Source organism: Pyrus communis, chromosome 5, assembly GCF_041283825.1.
Source record: "Pyrus communis isolate YQ-2024b chromosome 5, ASM4128382v1, whole genome shotgun sequence".
Taxonomy (NCBI): domain Eukaryota; kingdom Viridiplantae; phylum Streptophyta; class Magnoliopsida; order Rosales; family Rosaceae; genus Pyrus; species Pyrus communis.
Genome location: NC_142569.1, coordinates 4,591,178 through 4,614,001, shown reverse-complemented (window position 1 = coordinate 4,614,001; position 22,824 = coordinate 4,591,178). Strand labels below are relative to the sequence as shown.

Here is a 22,824-nt window from a genome sequence, read left to right as displayed (position 1 = left end):
ACCATATCCAAAATCATAACCGAATAAAGTTCACGGTTTTTCCCCATATTCATACCATACCCGAATTTTCATATCCAAATCCAATTCATTCAAACAGTTATCCACGGTTACTGTGTTTAACGGTTAGAATTGACATCCCCATGTATTATGTAAATGACTTGTAAATATCATATTGTTCGTGAAAAACAAGATAAAATGGTTGGTTGTGGAGGATAATACGTCTTGTAATTCAGAAATATCATCAACAAAATAGAGACCAATATTAATAGCTAACCGGTAAGTATGACACATTCAACACAGTTTATACATGCATGCAAACCCTAATGGATTGTTCTGAACAAGAAGACATGAAGATGATAGACTCGCATTAATGGTAGAAGGTTGGTTGTTACATCCAAACAAAGAACTAGAGGAAAAAAGTTCAAAGAAAAGGAACAGATGGAAGAAATAAAATAAAAGAAGATGATAGATCAAGAACAACCTATTTGTTTGCCATCTATGGCAAAAACATGAGTGGATTGGAGTCAACTTTTTCACACCTATTCTGAGCTTTAGACTAAAACCCAAATATATTGGTTACTAACGTTGGGAATTGGACAGCATCACAGGAGCAGACTTCTCAAAGAGTCCTAGCCTGTAATCAGCCAGCCTTGACCTGTACGCAGACTTTTTGTATTCACTCCACGTGAACTCCATGTACAAGCTCTCTTCTTCTTCTGCCATTAGTGACGGCAGAGGTGCTATCTTCTCACTCAAAGGTGGCCCTCCAAAGTAGATCATTGAAATCCTTGAACTAATTGTGTCAGCCAAAACCCTATGTTTCACACTCTTAAACCGCCCATTAGTCATCACCTGCATCAAAATCCCACTCCCAAGTTAGCAAGAACAGCAAGTTTATATTACTTCTCACTGCAAAAAGCTATATGTGGGCCGCTAAAAGATTTCACGGCCGACGCAACAGCAATAAGATATTTTAGGGTAAATTTCAAATAGTGAAGAGGAAGTGCTGGTTGTGGCATGTCGTAAGAGTGTGTTATGGAAGAAAGATAAAGATGAAATGCAAGTCGCCTGCTAGAAGTTAGGTTTTGACCTTAATTTCCAGAGAAAACTAACAAAACAGTGAAAAGACAAACTTAAAATATATATATATATATATATGTATATATGTATGTGTGTGTGTGTATATTATCTATATATAATATAAACAATGAAAGAGTTTCATTTAAATGGGTACCTGCAAGCAATCACCAACATTGATGAAAAAGGCAGTCTGATCAGGTGCTACTGTGACCCAAGTCCCATCCTTGATACAGATCTGCAGGCCTGATGTGTTGTTGGATTTCAGGACAGAAACGATCTGTGGGTCTGTGTGCTCCCCAAACCCTATCAAATTTCGTCCACTCAATGCCTGAAGCTCTGGACATGGCGGATAGTAGTTTAGCCTGAAACATGAGTCACTCTTCTCATCTGTCAAGAGCTTGCTCAGCACATTCCTTTGCTCAATCCCCAGCCCATCAGCCACCATTTCGAGCACTGCAAAAGTCATGTTCTTCACTGCCGTAATATAATCTTCAACTGCAGCACTGAAAAAAGAAAAAGTAAATTAGTTTAAGAGTAAAGAATTTGAAACGAGCGCAGGAGACCAAAAATGAGCGTTACTATACTTAATTTATGTTTTTGTTTCTTTGTAAGGCAGACCATGGAAAGTGTTTAACCTTGCACCTGATGTTCTATGTTTTCCAGTATCCCTTGTAAAAAATGAAAATAAATAAAAACAGAGAAGAACAGAGTACTCTGTTTTTTGTAAGAATTTTTACCGGAAAATTTCAGGGTTTTCCTTTAGAATGGAGAGGGACTTGTGAGATGTGATATCAGGATTGGTGTTGAGGAGGATATATTCGATCCAACCCATGTCGCCGTTTGGACCGATTCTCTTGCTGCCGTAGCCGAAAGGGTCGGCGGGGCCAGCCTTGTCCTTCTCCGACTGTGGCAGGCTGAAAAATTTGAGAGCTTGGGCTTCCAGAGTGGTCATGAAGTCCAATGGGACTCCATGGTTGATCACTTTGAATATGCCGTACTCCTCACAGGCCCTGACTATGCGGTGCTTTGCGTCAGGCCTCGAAAGGTCGACGACTGGGATGCCGGCGAACAGGCCGGTGGGCTTGCATGTTTTGATTAGGTCAGAAAAATGGTCTAATGCAGCTGGTTGTGACAGAACCACCATAGCTAATAGATATGTCTTTTTAGAGAGAGAAAGAGTCTAGAGAGAGAGATGGGTTCAATCGTGGAAGAAGAAGAGGGTTTGTAAGCCTTCGGAGGAGTTTGGGTTGGGCGAGAATGTGGAGGAGGGTGATGGGGGGTTTAAATGGGGGGGAAAGGTGTGAGGGTTTGCTTATGCATGAGGGAGGGATATAGAGAGGCGTTGGCAACTATAAAGAGGAGCCATCTGACTTTTGTGTGTTCGCTTGGTTGGTGTGGTGTTTAGAGGTAAGTTATTCTTACCGTAATTTTATATTACATTTCTTTATCATTTTAGTGGCAGATGAGTTGAACAAACTACAACTTAATTTCAATATTTTTATTAATTAAAACACTTAAATAATCTTAGGTGGAAGAGGAAGACTCCTTGTATATCACAATCATCATTTAATTAACAATTTTTTTATTAATTATTGATTAACATTTTGAAATTAAATACTAATTAATTTAGATGATATGGTTGTCCATATCAGATACCACTTAAAGTGATATACCATTGTAGTATAAAAATACGGTAAGAATGAAATTATTGGTGGTGTTTATGCTTTCGAGGGAGAGAAAAATCATTTTCCCTATTTTCATGTAAATCTCTAGACCCAAAGTTGATATATTTTTATTCACAAATTTTTTTAACAGAGATGATATCTAAATGTGAGACCCACCTTTATTCCAAAGTTGACAACAAGAATGTCGAGTTTATGTGTAAAGACGGTGTTGGAAACGTGTATTCAATTGAGATTTTAAAAGATTTATAAATATATGACGTTTATGTATTTCCAGATTTTGAAAGATTTTGATATCAATAATTCTACTTTAAAATTTAAATAAATTCATAAAAATCTAGGGATATGTTTAAATATTTTATTGAATACCATATGAATTTGTAAACTTCAAATGCCTAACTGAATACACCTTTTTTATTCTTTTTGTTTTTGTTTTTTTTTTTTTTTTTTACCGCATTCTTTTTGTTTTTTTAATTACGTAAAAGATATGTTCTAAATGTTCTGGAATATTCCACATAGTTATTAAATTCTTAATAAAAATTTGACGTTCAAAATTGAAATATAAAATATTTCGAAATTCTCTCAAATATTGTATTACTATGCTACATAGAAGAGGACCACTGCATTCACTTTTATATCATATTGATATTATTATTGTAGATGTATTCTCTTATATTATATAAAATATGTTTTTGTTATTTATAGAACTTTCGAGATATGTATGGCATGTATTGATAATGATTTATTTGATTAATGAAATACTATTTATCTTCAAAAATGAGTAACGAGTTATATTCTTTCACTTCCAGTTACATGCTGAGTTACCATTTCGACCAACTGTACAAAACCTTTACTTGCTTCCTTACCAAAAAGAAGAAAGAAAACCTTTACCCTATTGAGGATAAGGTAAAAATTAAGAGGAAAGCTGAGTAAATGCTCAAAATTTCTAATCTGAGTACAAAATCTCATGGATGCATTTCTTAGGTCACCGAATTTGCTTTAGTGCTCCGTTTAACTTGAAGACAGAAATACGTTACCGTTTTATATAGTACTGCTGGATGAAGAAGAGAATTAATCTACCAATGTGTTGTGAGATGTCTCCTAAATTGCCCCGCCGCCACCGCCCGCCCCTCCCCCCAACCCCCAAAAAAAAAAAAAAAAAAAAAAAAAAAAACAGAGACATAAGATAAAGGAAGGTAATTTGGAGCAGCTGTTAGCCTGTTACACGATGAATTCTGATTCACGAGAAAACCACAGGTGCAACAATATTCTTATGAAACTTTTCCTTTTAGAGATGTTTTTTATATAAACGAGTCCAAAATGATACTTAATTGGTTTTCCTAATTCTGGTTCGAAAAATGGAAAGCTCTCTCGATGCGTGTTAATTAAGGATTACGATCAAGTGCAAACGAGATCCCATTTCAGTAATAACTGTGAGTATATATGTACATCATTTGCAAAATTTGATTGCCAAATTTAAATTTTTAAGTAGGGTTGTTATGATGTTTATGTACATCATTTGATAAACATATTTGATTAGTAAATTAGGTGACTGCCACTATATGCTCATGTACCTTTTGAGGTATGGGAGAGAAATTTTTAGTTGTGATGGGAATACGGATAATACATCACATGTTTTTATGCAAATGGTGGACAATTTTAATTTTTAAGTTATTAACCTTTTAACATATATAACTCACAATTTATATAGGAATACGTGGTGTACCACCTCGTGTGATGCACACACTGAAAAATCTCTCATTATGGGAAACTATTGAACGAGATTCTGTCAGAATTGTACCAAAAATATTCCGTAAGAAACTGGAAGTAACATCAATACTTTTTAGTTCTCTTAACAGAAAATAATAATAATAATGAAAATGATTTGAAAATTTTGAGTTTTAACAAAAATAACAAAATAAAGAGTAAAGTGAATAGTACAATGATTGATTTTTTCGTGTAAAAATGTGATTTTTCGTTAAAATGAACAGTAACAGGAGTTTTTCGTTAAAGTTTCTAAGAAAAGAAAGAAGAAAAGATAAGCAATCCATTTTAATATAGAGTAGAAGATAAAATGTTACTTCTCTTCTTCTACCTTTCTGATTCCATGAGGGTGTCATCACTCATCATTCAAGTTAGGAGACTGGTTAGGGTAAAGATCAAGAGCTTAAATTAATCGAAATGTTTGTTGTTTTACACGTAAATGTGATGCTTTCCATTCGTAAAAGTTGTAATACATTAAGGTAAAACGATAAAAGGAGAAACTTGATATTTGATTGCTTACATATGGTATTTAAAAGAAAAAAGAATCAATCTGATCCTAAATCCTTCCTCCAACAAAGATTCCAATATTATTACTGCTAAACAGTAATCAATTGTAAAATCCCAACCCTTTTATGTTAATTAACATTAAAGTGGCTAGCTAGCACCTTAAGGTCCCAAAGCTACCCCTAATCACATCACTTGCAAATAAAAAAAAAAAAAGTAACTAAATAATAAAAAGGATTTTGCATGCATGAAAGCGATACCATTCTTTTCGCATTGGGATGAAAGGGATATAGCTGACTTTGATTAATTGTTTTTAGTGAGGTTCTTACATCTTATTCATAACCGTAATTTTTACGTAAATTTAATCAGGTGTTTTCTTTATTATGGTGATATGTGTTTTGGTGGCATTTACAAGTTTGGTTAGCTGCCGAATAAGAGTGAGGTATACACACATGAGTAATTAGAGGAGACAAATTTTTGTAAAACTTTACGCGTCACTCGATAATGTCTAATGGCACGTAAAAAATTTAACTACAATTTCATATTTACATAAAAAATTAAAAATATATTACTTCCAACATTAGAACTAGAATAAAATAAAAACACTCCGCCCCAGACCTTCCTCCACCGGAAAAGCTTCAAGTGCAAGTCTAAAGGTGGGAAAAGAAATTTAATATAAAGTAAGGGATGCTTGTTGCTTTCATCGCGTTCCTCCAGTTTATGAATAAAATCTCCTTTGTCTTCAAAGAATTGATCCCATCCTTTTATTGTAGACATCGAAATTTTAATGAAGTAAATTCATTAACAAATTAAATTTTGGCTCGCTAGGGCTCATATGGTGCACATCATGTGTCTCGCCAAATTGCAAACATTGCATGTAACTTATCAAAGTCAGACATGTGTCATTAAGAGTGACACGTATCAACATCTGAGATCTCTGTTAAAGAAATCAAATCAAGTCAAAAAGAGCAAATTAGCCCTAATTGATCAAATATCTCAATTAGGGTTTAATTCCTTAAATTTCTGATTTCGATTTAATCAATGACTAAATTAAATCAAATCAAATACGAAAGGGGACAAATCAACTATAATTTGATGAAATTATATCAATTAGGGTTTAATTGTTTAAATTAAAGATTATGATTCAATTAAGAGCTAAATTAGATAATTAGCTCAAATGAAGTCAAATCAAAAAATCAATCTCACAAATTACGGAATTCACATTGGGAATTTCAAAGCAAATATGTGCCAATTCATCCACCACCAAAGCTAAAGACAACTCACCACGTGACATTACTCATGGTCTACTTTCGTTCAAGATCAATTGGCAAAAGCCATTAAAGAAACCACAAACCTGAGTCAAGATTAAGTGTTCATCACCCTTAAATCAAATTCTACTTTGGAGATCGAATCCGAGAAGTATTCTTAAAAAAAAAAAAAAAAAACCACAAAGGTTGTAGCACTAAATACATTAATACAAAAATTTATTTGGTACACCTACGTGTTCTTCTGCTTTTTTTTCCCCCCGAAGTTCTTCTGTAGTTTAATGAATCTCATTTGTCAAATACAAAAGGGGCAAAATATAATGGTCAATTTACAGTTCGCACGCTTGTTGTTTGGGACATGTTACAATTTGATCCATATAATTTATAATTTTGATATTTTCCTACCCTAAAGTTATAGAGTTTTACATTCTTGTCCTTTCCATTTTTCAAACTATCAAGTTGGCTATTTATTATCTTTTTACACGACACTCTATATGCCTACCTTTTACTACAAAATCACCATATGAACGTCATATATGTCGCGATGAATCTCTATCTATATCTAGAAGGTTAAGAATTTATTCAAAAACGAAAGTTCTTACATTTTGTCCCTATAACATTTATTAATGGAAAAATTAGTATCCGGTCCCTAGTTACTAATGTTCATTGACTGAAATCTTATTAGTATTTAGATTTTGATCCAAGTCTCTAGCATTAATGTAATAATGAATTTACATGTCAGTTACATAATTTTTTTAAATAAAAATTAATAATTGATTTAGGATTTTAATACTCACACCTTTGTTAAACTCCTAACTAATTTTAACCCAAAACATTTCCAAAATAAATAAAAAATTAGAATAAGTTTGTACCCATTAGTCTTTTTAAAAAAATGTTTTCAAATTTTTAATCTTATATGTACCCATTCATGTAATTTTTTCAAGTTTTTAATCTTAAAATGTACCCATTCTTAAATATACCAATTTGTTATATGTAAAATGTACCATTTTTTTATATAAAATCTATTCAATTTTTTTTCTAATCCATTTTTAAATTTATACGGATACATTTTTTCTTTGATTTTGAAAATGTATCCATGTCAAGTTTTATCGAAGAAATTTACTAATGTTATTAGGCCTAATATCTTTTTTTTTTTTTTTTTTTTTTTTTTTTTTTTTTTGTGGTTTTGAAGAATGTACCCATGTTTTGGTACAATAATTTTTTTTGTTGATTATGAAGAATGTACCCTTGTTTTGGTACAATAATTTTTTTTGTTGCTTATGATGAATGTACCCATGTTTATATACACACACACAAAAAATAGTATAATTTATATTTTAATATCTTTAATCCCACAAAGTATGAGTTTTTATTTAAAATCTCATTAACATAAACAACTATAAATTTCAATTTTTAATTTAAAAAATATAGTAACATAAATATAAATAAATTATCACATTAATTTTAGAGACTTAGATAAAAATTTTGAAAACCAACAAAATTTTAGTGAAATAATATTGATTGATAGGAACCGCATCCAAATCTCCCTTTAATCTACATGTCATCAATTTGACCCCATGTAAGTAAAAAGATGGGACAACTGACTGCAATGTAAGAAAAGAATAAGTATTCTTTTCAGATTCTTTTTATGAGGATCTCGATAATTTATAAATTATGTTTGTTTATCGTACATTGTAAGGTCATAAATTATTTTATTTAAAATTAAATACAAATAATATCTAACCGCATAATATATAATAAATAGTTATGATTTATAAATTTTTAGAATCCTCACAAAAAGAATCAAGAGAAAATTCTCGTTCGTCATAAAAATAAAGCTAACTTGACAAGTAGGCTAATAGAGGGACGAATAACATAAGAATATTTGTGAATTATATTTCTTTTGACGCATCTAATTGAGGAACAAACTTGGAAAGAATGGTCCAGAAAATGTCACCTAGCATCAACTATCAATAAAAACAAAGAATGGTCAAAATGGGTGGTACATTCCAAAATCCTCAGGACAAAGATTTTCACTTGTCCACTAGCATAGTGAACAAGAAAATTTCTATTATTAGCTGGCTCCAATGAACTAAGCTGTCAATTTCATTATACTTGAGCAATAAATTAACCCATTTTATGAGAAATGTTAAAAAGATTCTCAAAGTGAAACTCTCTATAGATTTTTTGCCGTCTTATATTTAAACGTTAATTTTTGTGCCAATATTATAAGGAGTGTGCTATCCACATACCATTTTTTACTTCTCACACACCTCTTGTTGATTTATGTCCCTTGATCTTCTTCAATTCATTCGATCCAACGGCCGAAAATTAAAAAGGTGTATGAGAAGTAAAAAGAGGTGTATGAATATCACAACCTTATTATAAAACATTGTAAAAAATATGAAATAGTAAAAAATCCACAAAGAGTCTCACTTTTGAGATTGTCTCATTTCTCCCAATTTATTTATTGTTAATGTCACCCTTGTGCATAGTAAGAATTTGTACATATATTTAACTCTCCATTTTCTGGTGAATGTCAATTATTTATGGTTAAACTGGCCGGGTTCAGCCTAGCGGCCCTAGCCAATTAATCCACTTGGGAGACATGAAAAATGAAAAATAATCAATAAAAAAGAGTAATGTTAGGTAGATAAATTTTTTAGACTAAATTTGCAAATCACATGACATGTCATTAGTAGAAAATAATAAGCACGCTCAATAACATTTAAGTAATGAACTAATCATCAACAATCATGTCATATATTTTACAAAATTAAATCTAAAAAATATCTTTCGAGCATTATTCATAAAAAAACGAGAATTTTATGAACTGCCAAGAACACGTGCATTTGGTCAAAGGACACAAAAGACCACTTTGAATAGGAAACTTTAACGAAAAACTCTCGGTATTGTTCACTTTAACGAAAGTTCATATTTTTACACTAAAAAATCAATTCTGGTACTATTTATTTTACCCTTTATTTTATCTTCATTGTTAAAACTCAAGTTTTCAAGTATTTTTCTTCCTAAGATTATAAGGTAGTCCATATAATGATATTTATGTTAGGAAATGAAATAACCGTATGGTCACTTTGTTATTTTGTTTCCTAATCGTTTTCAGGTGCGGATTAAAGCATGATACTTTGCTTGTGTAGGAAAAGAATAATAGCGTGTGGAACAGCAACTTTTATTAAGTCAGGTCAAACTTCCCAAGGGTCAAATCTTATCAAAATCACATCTATCTACTATAATAGAAAGCCGGAGGCTCACGCATGCCGACAAAAATTTGGGGTCACGCCATTCGACAAAATTATTAAGACAAAATTGCCTTTCAACCAAAAAAATCCAAAATCAGTCCAATAGAATATATCAAATAACACAGGGATAATTTGGTAATTTGATTATCATAAAATATAACATAAATATAAGTGCAAAGAGAAAAAAGAATAAAAAAAGTTTTTCACACGCAGACAACAATATAATTAAATAAGTTGTCAAAGGTCTTTCATACACATATAATAATGTGATTAAATTAATTATCAAATGATTGTTTTTTTTTTTTTTTTAAATAAACGATGTTATCTACACTAAGGGGGAATGAGGTGGGTTTTGCCTCACGATAAGCAAGCAATAATGTGATTTAATCAATTGTTTATTAAATATTATTTTCTTTTTTTCTTAATGTAAATTCTACATAGATCGATTTTATTATGTGAATTCAGTTGCTTTAATTGGTTTATGAGAGATTTCTTCTAGCATGATCTAAAATTATTGATTTACCTCAAATATTTGTCAATTTAAGCATATAAATACATTTAAAATGTGTAAGTCTCGAGTATCACGTCGTGATTCAAAAAATACCTTCTGCACGCTTGTGAGCGCGTGCATGAAGGCTAGTTATATATAAAGAGAGAACAAAAGGTGAATAGTGTTTTGGTGTCACCAAGCTTTAACAAAAATAATTGGACAAAAATGCCTCCAAAACAAAAAAAACTTGAAAGGCATCCCAAAATAATGCATCAAATAAGGTAGGGGCATTTTCGTCATTTTAATATTATTTTTTTAATAATTAATTTGTGTGTGTGTGTGTGTGTTTTTTTTTTTTTTTTTTAAATAATTAGTATCTCATAATAGGTTAGTAATAATTTGATTCAATTTCTCTATTTTTAAACACGTTCAAAAAAGTCTTAAGAGGCGTGTAATGCCGGTTATAAAAAAAGTCATTCGCACACGGATAATAATGTGATTAAATTAGTTGTAAAATGGTTGTTTTTTTTTTACATGTTCAAAACATCTTAAGAAGCTTGTAATGCTGGTTATAAAAAAGATCATTCGCACGCGGATAATCATGTGATTAAATTAATTGTCAAATGATTGTTTTTTTTAACAAACGATATTATCTACACTAAGGGGGAGGGGGATGAGTTTAGCCTCACAATGTGATTCAATCAGTTGTTTATTAAATATTATTTTCTCTATTTTAAACACATACAAAACATCTTAAGATGCATGTAATGTCGGTTATAAAAAAAATTATTTCGCACACGAATAATAATGTGATTAGATTAGTTATCAAATAATTATTATTTTTTTTTTAAACAAATGATATTATCTACACTAAGGGGGAGGGATGTGCCTAACCTCACAATAGGCTATTAATAATGTGATTCAATCAGTTAATTATTAAATATTATTTTCTCTATTTTTAAACACGTTCAAAACATCTTAAGAGGTGTGTAATGTTGGTTATAAAAAAAATATTTTGCACGCGGATAATAATGTGATTAAATTAGTTGTCAAATGATTTTTTTTTTTAACAAACGATATTATCTACACTAAGGTGACGAATGTGGGTTTAGCCTCACAATAAGCTAGCAATAATATGATCAATCAGTTGTTTATTAAATGCCGGTTATAAAAAAAGTCTTCTGCACGCGGATAATAATGTGATTAAATTAGTTGTCAAATGATTTTTTTTTTAACAAACAATATTATCTACATTAAGGGAGAGGGAGTGAGCTTAGTCTCACAATGGACTAGTCATAATGTGTTTCAATCAATTGTTTATTAAATATTATTTTCTTTATTCTTAATGTAAATTCTATAATGATCGATTTTATTATGTAAATTCAGCTGCTTTAATTGTTTTATGAGGGGCTTCTTCTAGCATGAACTAAGATTATTCATTTACTTCAAATATTTGACTTTTCTTTTGTCAATTTACGAATACAAATACTTTTAAAACATGTAAGTCGTGCTTAGCACGCCGTAATTTAAAAAATGCCTTATTCACGGGCTCTATTATATGTGATTACTTGAAGCAAAAAATAACAAGTTTCGGATTGTTTTATTTACTGGTGTGAATTTGGGAAGGTTTCGGGTACTTCGCTTGCATCTCAACTGCAACTAGTTCAAGCAAACAAGCGTTCCATATGGAGGCATGACAATGGACCTATTCCTTGACAGTAAGAATGATACTCTAAGATTCTAAATAGTCGGAAATTCTTAATTTCAAGAATATTATATATTTTTGAAATAATTTGGCTAGTTAACTATTTTTATATCAAATGAGACTTTAAGCAAGTGCTGGATGGCATTGATGGATGGGGCATCTTGTTCTTTAATCACTGTGTTTCGGGTCCTTATTCCTTAATGTAGTAATATTGCTTGTAATAAAAAGAAGTTTAAGACATATTCCATTACTGGTTCAATGCTTTCGAAACATTTTCTTCTTTTTAAGAATGCATTAGAACTCTTAATATCACCGTGCATATATGTATGTACAACTTTCTGTCAGATGGCAGGAGAATATAAAATTTTTATATAATAAAATTACTGAAAATGAGAGTTTTCCCCTTAAAACTTATTTTCTCTCACTTAAAACTCATCCTTTTCATTTTTTCAAACTTAAAAACCCCCACCCCACCACCACCCCCCCCCCCCCCCCCCCCCCCCCCCCCACTTTTTTTTTTTTTTTTTAGTACAATGATATATTTTTAACTAAGGGGAGGGAAGATTTCAGTTAAGCCACACAATGGGTAACCTAATTTGGATCAAATTCACCATCTACGAAATTCAAACCTAATACCTCTAATTTACAAGTAAATAAGAATATGACCAGACCGTAATACTGAATGACAACTTAAACCCCATTTAGTAGATTCCAAGTAAGCAAATTTCCTTAACAAGCTTGCTATGTCAGTTTTTATAATAATCATGTTCCTAAAATACCCTCATAGAGTGTATCGTGGGTTTGGTTTGACTTATGATTATTAACAAATTTTGCATTTTATTGTTTTCAATGCAATTAAATGTCTATTAATCTATTATTTGATCAGTCTTTCTTATTTAACATTTAATCTAACAAATTTATCGTTCAACAAAAAAAAAAAAAAAAAAAAAGGCTAACTATTGAATTTTGGGTTTTATTTGGATGTTTAACATGGAGTGAGTTTTTGTATAGACAATAACAGTTACAAGAGATTATCCATAAAATTATAAATCTAAACAATTCAAAAAAGCTATACTTGGATGAGAGATTTGCAAGGACTAAGAGATTCAGGCTAAATAGAGTTACAAATGAACTACAAAAATTAAATGAAGGAAGTTGAGTAATTGAAAGAAATCATTTTGTAGTTCTTTGTTTATAACCCAGTAGTGCATTTGGAGTTGCTCCTTCTGAACTTTTATAGTCAATTTCTAACTATCTATATATATATATATATTTAGCCAGAATCTTTTGCTACTTACAAAGCTATCACCAAACATGTATTCGTGTTTTAAATGTTTTAACCGGATTAACTAGCTAGAGAGAAACCTTACCTTTATCTATACGGGCCCGTTTGTTTGACTTCATTAAGTTTCATTGGACTAAACTAGATTAACTCTTAGTGTAGCCTAGCGTTTGTTGTGATAAGGGACTAATATTAATGAGATTAGCTGGGACTCGCCCAGACTAATGACATCGCTAGCAGTTCTTAGTGAGAGTCCCCGAAAACCACGGGACCAACTAAGACCTGCTTCGTGCTACTCCCGTTGCTCTGCTGGCGTTCTCTCTGCAACCACAACTTCATTTTTCTTTGTGACCGCAACTTCATCTTCTCTGCAACCATAGCGTCCTCTCTCTGCACACATCGGCATATCTTCGCAAATCCGCTCGAATCACAAAACCCAGATTCACTGAGATTGCAAAACCCATATTTGAATCGCAAAACCCAGACACGAATTGCAAATCCCAAATTTGAATTGCAAACCCAGATTTGAATTGCAAAACCAAGTTCGTTTGAAGCTCTGGAAAACCCAGATTTGATAGGAAAATTTTGTGGCCTCAAATCCAAAAGGAAATAACCAAAACCAAGGGAGCTCTGCATACCAAATTCCTTCAGCAACTTTCGAGAGAGAGATGGAGGTTCAAGATAGGGAAATTGGGGCACAATTTTTTTGTTTTTTTGGATCCATTTGGTGCACAATTATATATGTACAGAGTTCCTTTGTTTTCGAGAGAAGGAATGCAGTTGACTAGAAAAAAGAGAAAGGAAAAGAAAATAAAATGAAAAAAGAGAATTCTTTTTTATTATTTTGATTATTAGTCCGACACTGCATCAAACGGTATACTAAATTAGTCCAGCTTAGTCTAGTTTAAGTCAGTCCAACTTAATCTCTGAAGCTAGTTCAGTCCGAGATAATCCAATGCAACAAACGCACCCTACATGTATATATTCAGACTAACAGAAAAAAGTATACATGCTTGTATGGACATAGGCTCCCATCTCTGTGGAATCGTCTTTTTCCGAAACAATAATGCAAAGAAATGATGCGTCATGAAGATGGTGGAGACATTCAGAGACATGGAGATAAACTGCGCGCCAGCATTATATGTGTGGTTTATTCAGACTTTTTTAAAGACTGACTGACTGCTGAAATGGACCTCTCTCTCCAGTCTTAGAGATGTTTTATCTGCGCAGGAGAGAGTGGATAGTAGTGGTACTGTCGAGGACCCTCATTGGGGCGTTTGATGTTTAACCCTTGGAGAATACAAGGAAAAATTATGTTGATCGATGCAGTTAATCTGATCACTGTCAATGCTCTAAGAGGAAAAGTTGGAATTGTCTACCTCGCCTTTGGGTTTTTGATCCTCTATGTCCAACTAGCTTTCAGACCTAGCTGCCCAAAACAATGAGAGAGGAAAAGAGATTTTGGTTATGGTGGTCCGCATGCAAATAAAGTGATCAGACTCTGGGTGCAAAGCTTGTATATTGTGTTTGACTGTACGCCCCCATACGTTTTGTGAGCAAGAATCCCCACTGCTGTCCCGCAAGAGTCTGAGTCGTGTCTCAATCTCAGCGTGGCTGATCAAGAGATTCCATTGATACAGAGTCAATTCCAGTAAACTTATTAGAGAGGGTCCGATTGGCGTGAATATCATTTGAAAAAAAATTCAAATTGTCTAGCGATTGCAATCAGTTTGATAATAATCAAGTGGCACTGCAAATACTTCTCATACTTCATATATCCGAAAAAAATAACGATCCATTAAGTTTGGGATTAACCTTTGATAATAGGTCGGATCATACCAATATCAATATATTTGATTCTATTTATTCCAAGGTAAGAATTCAACAACTATTTAGCCGTCGCCAAATCAAGGAACTTTGGAGGTAGTATTTGAGTTGTAAAGTTAAAATTTGCTATGTCATGCAAGAAAAATGCATTGATGGAGGTAGTAGCCTAATTAGCAAATTAATGAATTAATAACTGACCTTGCATATTTATAAAGGAGGAGGATTCTCTCATCTTCTAATTTCTCTCATCTTATTTGAATGGTTACGATTTAGCCACATCAACATCTTATATTAATTTTTTTATAGAGATAATAAGACAAAAAATAACATGTGAGATAATGAAAAGGAAGGAGATGAAAATAGAAGGGAAGATAATCCTAATCCTTATAAGATAAGTTGCTACTTCTTCCAATTCGCGCAACATATTTTATTCAAAAGTATTGTTTGGTAAACAATTTGAAATAAAATTTGTGTCCCACAAAATAATTTAAAGTTTAGAAATCAATATTTTAAATTGAAATTGTGTATTTTAATGGAGTTAAGTTTAAAAATAAAACTAATGGAAAACTAATGAAAATGACTTGAAAACTTTGAGTTTTAATGATAAAGACAAAATAAAGTGTAAAGTGAATAATACCATGACTGACTTTTTAGTGTAAAAATATGATTTTTCGTTAAAGTAAATATTATCAAAAACTTTTCGTTAAAATTCTCTAAAACTAAATGATTAGAAGTTGTACTATTATTTAACGAGCATATATTTGTTTATAAAATACTTAGAAACGTACTAAAAAATATGAATAATATAACATTTGTATGAAGGAGGATTCTCCATCCTCCTATTCTCATCCCCTTCCATCCCCACCTCTCACACATTGTTTTTTGTCTTATTATCTATATAAAAAAATCAATATAAGATGTTGATGTGGCTTAACCGTGACCGTTCACATAGGAGGGGATGAAATGATAGAGAGATTAACTGGGTAGAGAATGTGTGATGAATGCATGACAATTAATTGACATGGACAGGCCATTTGAAACAAATGGTACGAGCTCTTGTTTATGGAATGCGATTCCCCTTGATTTCTTAGAGCAACTCCAGCGTGGGGAGCACGAGGGACAGTGGAGGCCCGAGCACCAGGCCTGTGAAGAATTGCCAGCTCGTGAGCCGTAAGTGGATCTGACGTAGGGCTGAATCATCCAGGCGTCAGCCTAATTTTTTATTATTTTTTGTCAGGCGCGTGGGGGCACGTCACCCGACACGGTTTCAGAGCCTGGGGCCCGCGACACAATTTCAAAAAGTTACCGTTGGGAAGCCACGTGGCTTCCCATGGTTCGTTGGATCTCAACGGCTATAAAATGTGGACCGTCTGATTTGCAACAGTAAAAAAAATCTTATTTAATACCAACCTTTGGATCTGAGATCAACAGTTGATATTATTCTCCTTTATAAATTAAAAAAAAGAAAAAAAAGTTTTAAAATTAAGAAAAGTTACCGCTATGCCATGTGACACAATCTGAAGTGTTCAAATTCAATTTTTTAAAATCGAACGGCAGAAATTAATTAGTTGAATAAAAAATTTAAAAAAATTGTAAAAAATCCAAAAAAGAATTTGTTTTTACTTTTCTATAAATACTTTCTTATTATCATTTACCTTACACCACAATTTCATATTTTCTCAACGATTTTCAATCACATTTCTTCTGATTGATTAAACAATTCTTTCTCTTTCTGATCGATTTTCCACATATATCCTCAAAGATTGTAAGCAGATTATGACACGTGTCGCGACATGATTGGATAATAATTTTATCAGAAATCCATCATCAATAATTGTATTTTCGGATAATGACATGTGGCACAACGAGTACGATTAAAAATCTTATCGGAAATCTATCACCAATAATTATCTTTTCGGATTTTATGACACGTGGCGCAACGAAAACAATTAAAAATCTTATCTGAAATTACAAATAAAATTATTTTGTATTATTTTATAACTTTTCGGATAATGACACGTGACGCAACAAGAATGATTAAAAATCTTATCCCAAATTATAAATAAAATTACTTTGTATTATTTTAAAAATAAAAAAAATACTAATACTTTGTTGCCTATTATCAGTGCTATTAAAATGTAATGGTAGAGATACAAAAAATGATTACTGTTTATTAAGAGCAGTTATTGTTCACTGAATGGATATTATAGTTTTCACGCTGGAACTGCTCTTATGGAGATATAGAACTGCATTCTTATGGGAATTTGAGCATGGCTGGATGATATTGACAAGCCGCTGGTGTTTCCAGCTGCCTGGCCCCTACTAGATTCCCTCTTCAATCGGTAAAAACCACAAGGCCGTATCATCTCCTTTTCTATGACTCCTTTTCCATGCTTCTGTTGCCCTGGTACTAGCTAGGGCATACCCAACACACGTGGTATTATATCATCGCCCCGCTGAGAACCATACTTGGTATCGTGCTGACACGTGGAGGATCAGGGTATGATTACGACTTTGATTGTTAGGTCGTTTCTTTGGTGACGTGGTTAACCCTCGTTCTGCTCTGGTCATCTCATCACTCATATATTCCCAGCTCTCTCTGTCTCTACCGTCTCTCTCTTGGAGCTGTAAATTCTTCTTATTGTGGCTGTCTTTTCTTCAGGCCCACTTACAACTCAGTATTTATCTTGAGAGAGACGTGTCGGCATTTTGGGTTTGATATTTTGAGTTAACGAGTCTACTTAACTATGATTCGCTTAGAATGAAATTTTTTATAACATCTCTAGGTCTGAAAGGGAGTAGTAATTGTAACTTACCACCTGTCTCTTTTACAGAAAAAAATAAAAAACAATTCGATGCTAACATAACTCTTTGAAGCCATTACAATGTATGTTTTATGTACCAATATTTTTTAAGAATGTGATATTCATACATCACTTTTTACTTCTCTTACATTTTTTAAATTTTTGATCGTCTGATCGGATGAATTGAAGAAGATCAACGGACATAAATTTACTAGAGGTGTGGGAAAAATAAAAAGGGATGTGTAGATAGTACACCTCTATTTTTTATAATTCAAAAAAAATATTCCTCGCACCGAATGATGAGGTTTCTTAAAAAGCATAAAAGTTTATGTGCTAATACCTTGTTTATATCTCAACGTATGTTTTTGACATAATTTAGAGTTAATTTTATTTAACATAAAGATTTTAAAAAATAATTAAGATTCGTATATGTTGTCGATAAAAACTATAAACATCGGAAAATTATCTTCTACTAAAAATAAGTAGACGATTCAAGATCTTTATTTATTTTTCCTTAGGAATCTAGATCGAAACATTTTTTTTTTTCCCTTGAAGGAATCAAGATCTTTAGTTTGTAGGTAAGGCTATTTCCAACTGAAGAGTTCAGATGGTCGAAAATAGCCCAAAAATCATCTCCAACTGTGGGCTAGGCCAAAAGGCTCGTGGGCTCCATTAAACAAAAAAAGGCCAAAGGGTCAACCGGTCGGCCCAACCTAGCCAGTCAGCCGGCCCAGGGCTAGGCCACAATTTGAATGCAACAGTAACTAATTGACGTCAGTTAGCCGTTATTATTATTATTTTTTTACAAAATTAAAAAAATCTATTTTTTTTCCTATAACTTCCTAAGCCATTAAACAACATTAAATAACATTAAGTAACGTAAAACAACATTAAACAATATAACTTCCTATAAATTTAAGTTGTTATAGTTTTTAAATTTAAACTGTTATAGTTTTTAAATTTAAATAATAAATTATGTTTGGCACTATGACCATTTGGCCCTTGGTTATAGATTGTTTTTTTGTGACAGAGCTATATTTGGCCATCGGTTGGAAATGGTAAGAAATATGATCGTACATTAATTATTCATTAAAATATTAATTTCTTGGAGGTCCAGAGGGCTAAACAATCCTCTATTGGTTGGAGATGGCCTAAATGCATTAATTTACTTTCGAAAATCATTTATTTATTCTTACATGAAAGTTATGTGACACATGGAAACGAACACTTACATTGCCCATCCCAAACTAAACTAAACCAACTTACAAGAACAAGGAATCAACACATTCGTCTGCTAGGAAGACAAAAAGGGCTGAGCCGATCGATTATAACAGATAAATCTATAGTAATTTAAGAACTTGAAATATCCATCCAATCTTAGACAATTCCAATATACAATGACAGCAGAAACTAGCCAAAACATTATTTAATAAAACTTCGATACAGAATCATCGACTAATAGAGATAATGGTTGACATAAAACATGTAGTTAAAGTTAAAAGGTTGATGAGAATTATAAATTTTGTATTAATATATACATTGAAAAAATCAAACTCTCAATCTATTATAATTCTAAAGTAGTACACCAACTGGATTTTGTCAAAATACTTGTGTTGAATATGAAGAAATTGTGGTCTTACTATAAAACCAATTGATAATATGGAAAGTAGCTCAATCTATTATAAGCCATTGCAATGTTTATCATTTCACCGATAAGTACTCTTTTACCTTTGATATCATGAAGAAATTGAGGTTCCACCATATAACCAATTGACAATATGGAGAGTAACCTAATCTATTATAACTTCTTATAATGTTTCTCTTTTCACCTATGCGATACTCTTTTACCTTCATATCCTTACAAAATCAACATGAAATATCTTATGGTAAATTGGTCATTTGTTTCAATATTCTAAGAGCATTGAGCTGTGATTATTTATTTGGTTAATACAACATATACTTGTCATTTAGTATTACGATCTATTAGTATTTTTCTTCACTTGTAAGTGTGAGGTATTAGGTTTGATTCTCGTCAAAGACGAATTTGAACTAAGTTATTATGATTGATCCATTTTGAAGCTTAGCCCACTTCTACATCTCTTACTGTAAATAATATAAACCATATGCTTAATTGGTCCGGAAGCTCCGAATGGAAAGATCCGAAGGAATCTGGATCCCAACCGCAGACTGCAACTTCTTTAGTGATTTGGATTGCACGGTCAAAGGACACGTGGGACAATTGGAAGACAAAGGAAACTTTGGCCAAGAAATTGTATCTGGAGCCCAGGGACTAGGAGATCTAGATTGTTAAAGAGAAATAGATTCAGACCTTCATTTGTGTAAGGTGAGTTAATGAAATGGGTTAATAAAAGCCGTAAAATTTAAAATGAGTGGTATGAACCTCCTGGTCCGTCAGCTCTAGACACAGAGATCTAAGAGGATCTTAACTCTTCTTGCATGTCAATTTTATTAGTCAGAACAATAAAAAAATTAATTCACCTTGGACGTCACTACTATTATTGGACAGATAATGCTAGATGACTAAATTTTTAAACCAAATGATGTATCACCAATTAAAAAATAAGCACATTAATCAGCACTTAAGTAATAATTCAATCATCAACATCTACATCATTTGGTTTACAAAACTTGGTTTAAAAATTTGATCTCCCTATCATTATCCTTATTGGACATAAATTTAAAACAGGCAAGATGATCACTTACATTAATAAATAAAAGAATAATGCTTGTGTCTCTGGAGATTTACCTGTAGACTTACGATTTGCGAACTTTTATCATCTAATCATCATAATTTGAACTATTCACTCTCTTTATCATCATCTAAATATCATATTTGTAAAAAATCATTTAATTTGAAGATCATTTAGTCATCTATATGTGTAAAACTAACCAATAACTTTGGTAACAAGTAATTTTTCAATTGTAAACTTTTATACTTTCACATATATGATCTTTAGATGATGATCAAGATCCTTTGACTATGGTCTCCATCATTATTAAGAAAGCAGTTGTGACAATGTTTTTTTTAGTACATTGATATTTTTACACACTATGGGGAGAGGTAGTTCGACTAAGTTATACAATGAGTAGCTTAATTTGATATTGAATTCGCCATCCACAAGATTTGAACCTAAAAGCTCTCACTTCCAAATGAAGAAGAATATTACTAAATCGTAATACTAAGTAACGTTACAATGCTACATTTTAATAAAATAAAAAGATTGATGAATCTCCCGGTTTTGTACATAATAAATTAAGGGCCTCAGACTTTGGTAGAATATGATATCATCACCATAATATTTTCAGAAAGCCGTTCCACACAACAATCAAGGCGACCAAAACCAAAAAAAAAAAAAAAAAAAAAAAAAGCAAGGCAATTTGTCGCGCTGACATTTATAGAAAATAACGAGGGAGATGGAGATGGCTAAAGCCCCGTCACGTGTATTAGTGCAGTTGTGCTTAGTTATTGGGCATTAGGTCACTCCACCTCGTGGCTGCTGAGGCTCAACCTCATGCCTTTCAACCGAAAGTGGTCCGGGACTCATGACTCAGAGACTCAGGCCACGAGCTGAGTGAGCCCCTTGGATCAGCAATCAGCTGTTATACATGTTCCTCCACACCTGTCCTGCAGCATGAGACAAAGAAACCAACAAACTATAAACTTCGTTCATTCACTTGGTCATCTACAACATGATTTCCGACAGCGGTTCCAAGATTTTCTGCCTCTGTCTTGAATCTCTCACACGTGAAATTTATTTGGATGATAGTATTACCCTCGGAGCAAGGACGCGATAATACTCGTCCCTGACTCTTAATTACGGGTGGGCACGAAACCGGTGGCATGATTCAAACATGCGAAATTAGTTTAGATCAAACCAAACCAAACAGTAATTAGTTGGTTTCTGAAAAGAACCTAAATGTAATAAGTGATTAGCTTAATCACTACTATTAGCTTTAAAAGATTAATGTGTAATTCGGTTTCTAGTTATTAAGCAGTAGCTGGATGTTTGGGTTGTATACAAAATATTATTACAAAAAAATAGGAGGTTCTCTCCATCGTCTTCTTCCTTCATTCCCTCGCCATTTCTGATCTCGAATTAGGGATAGGACCTCCGAGGTCTTATCAGTTTCGTTTGATTTTGTCAAAGAAAACCGACTAAACCAAACTAATCTGTGTATACTGATTTGGAGTTAATTAGTGTTAATCCATCCGTGCACTTTAGGTTTTTAACCCAACATTTGCGGCTTTAATAGTTTTTGAATTAACTTAGGCCTGGTTTGGAATGCCGTATACAGTACCGGATAAAATTAATAGTACAAAACCAGTTGTTTGGTGCAGCTTCGTATTAAATAGCCGGCCGACTAATTATCCGGACTCACTTATTTTATCCGGTCTATACCTGCTAACTACGACACTCCAAATGGGAAGGATAATTAGTCGGCTTCTTCGTCTCTCTCTTCGTTCCTCCTTCTTCTTCCTCCAACCCAAGGTCTTTCCTTCTACTCAACCAACCATGGCAGCAATCGGAGTGATTCCGGCAGTCATTCCAAAGCCAATTGCCGCCGACCCTAGTCTCCTATCTTTCTCTATTTTCCGTTCAGATCTTCGCGAGCAAAGATTATCCAGAATGTTTGGGGAGACTTCAAAGAGATTACCCAGTGCAGAGCAATCCTTCTCTTTTTCCTTCCATATTCTCACCCCTCATCTATTTCATTTTTCTAATTTCTACAACAGAATAAAAACCAGAAGCAAAACAGAAAGCAATGCCATGCCTGCGCAATTTTTTTCTATTCATTTTAGTTCAAATTTTTTTGAAAGTTCAAAATCCTTGTTCAATTGCACAATACCCATTTTCAATTAGTGAGCAAGAGGGTAAGATTTGTATGGGAGGATGAGATTTGATGCGTAGTGAGGAAGATGGTGAAGAAAGGAAGTCGAGAGAAATCTGGGTTTTTTATTTTTTATTTTTATTCATTATTATTTCGTCTGTGCTATGATTAATTCTATTTGTTTCTATTTTTCCTTAACTATTTTTCATTTTAACGTCAATTAATAAGAGCAACTCCACCCCTATCCACTTTGCGCCAGCACCCAGCGCATTTATCCACTTAATTGAACAGTAATAGACCCAATGAACAG

At 32.7% G+C, this 22,824-nt stretch overlaps 1 protein-coding gene across 1 annotated transcript; it reads right to left on the bottom strand.

Annotated features, from left to right (window-relative positions):
• Positions 1-348: 348 nt before the first annotated feature.
• On the bottom strand, positions 349-2,400 carry LOC137723104 (gibberellin 2-beta-dioxygenase-like). Its single transcript, XM_068462267.2, has 3 exons — positions 1,818-2,400; positions 1,235-1,583; positions 349-852 (listed from the first exon to the last, which is right to left on the bottom strand). Exons 1-3 carry the CDS (start codon positions 2,222-2,224, stop codon positions 580-582), a joined length of 1,029 nt encoding a protein of 342 aa, XP_068318368.2. The 5' UTR covers positions 2,225-2,400; the 3' UTR covers positions 349-579.
• Between the last annotated feature and the right edge of the window lie 20,424 nt (positions 2,401-22,824).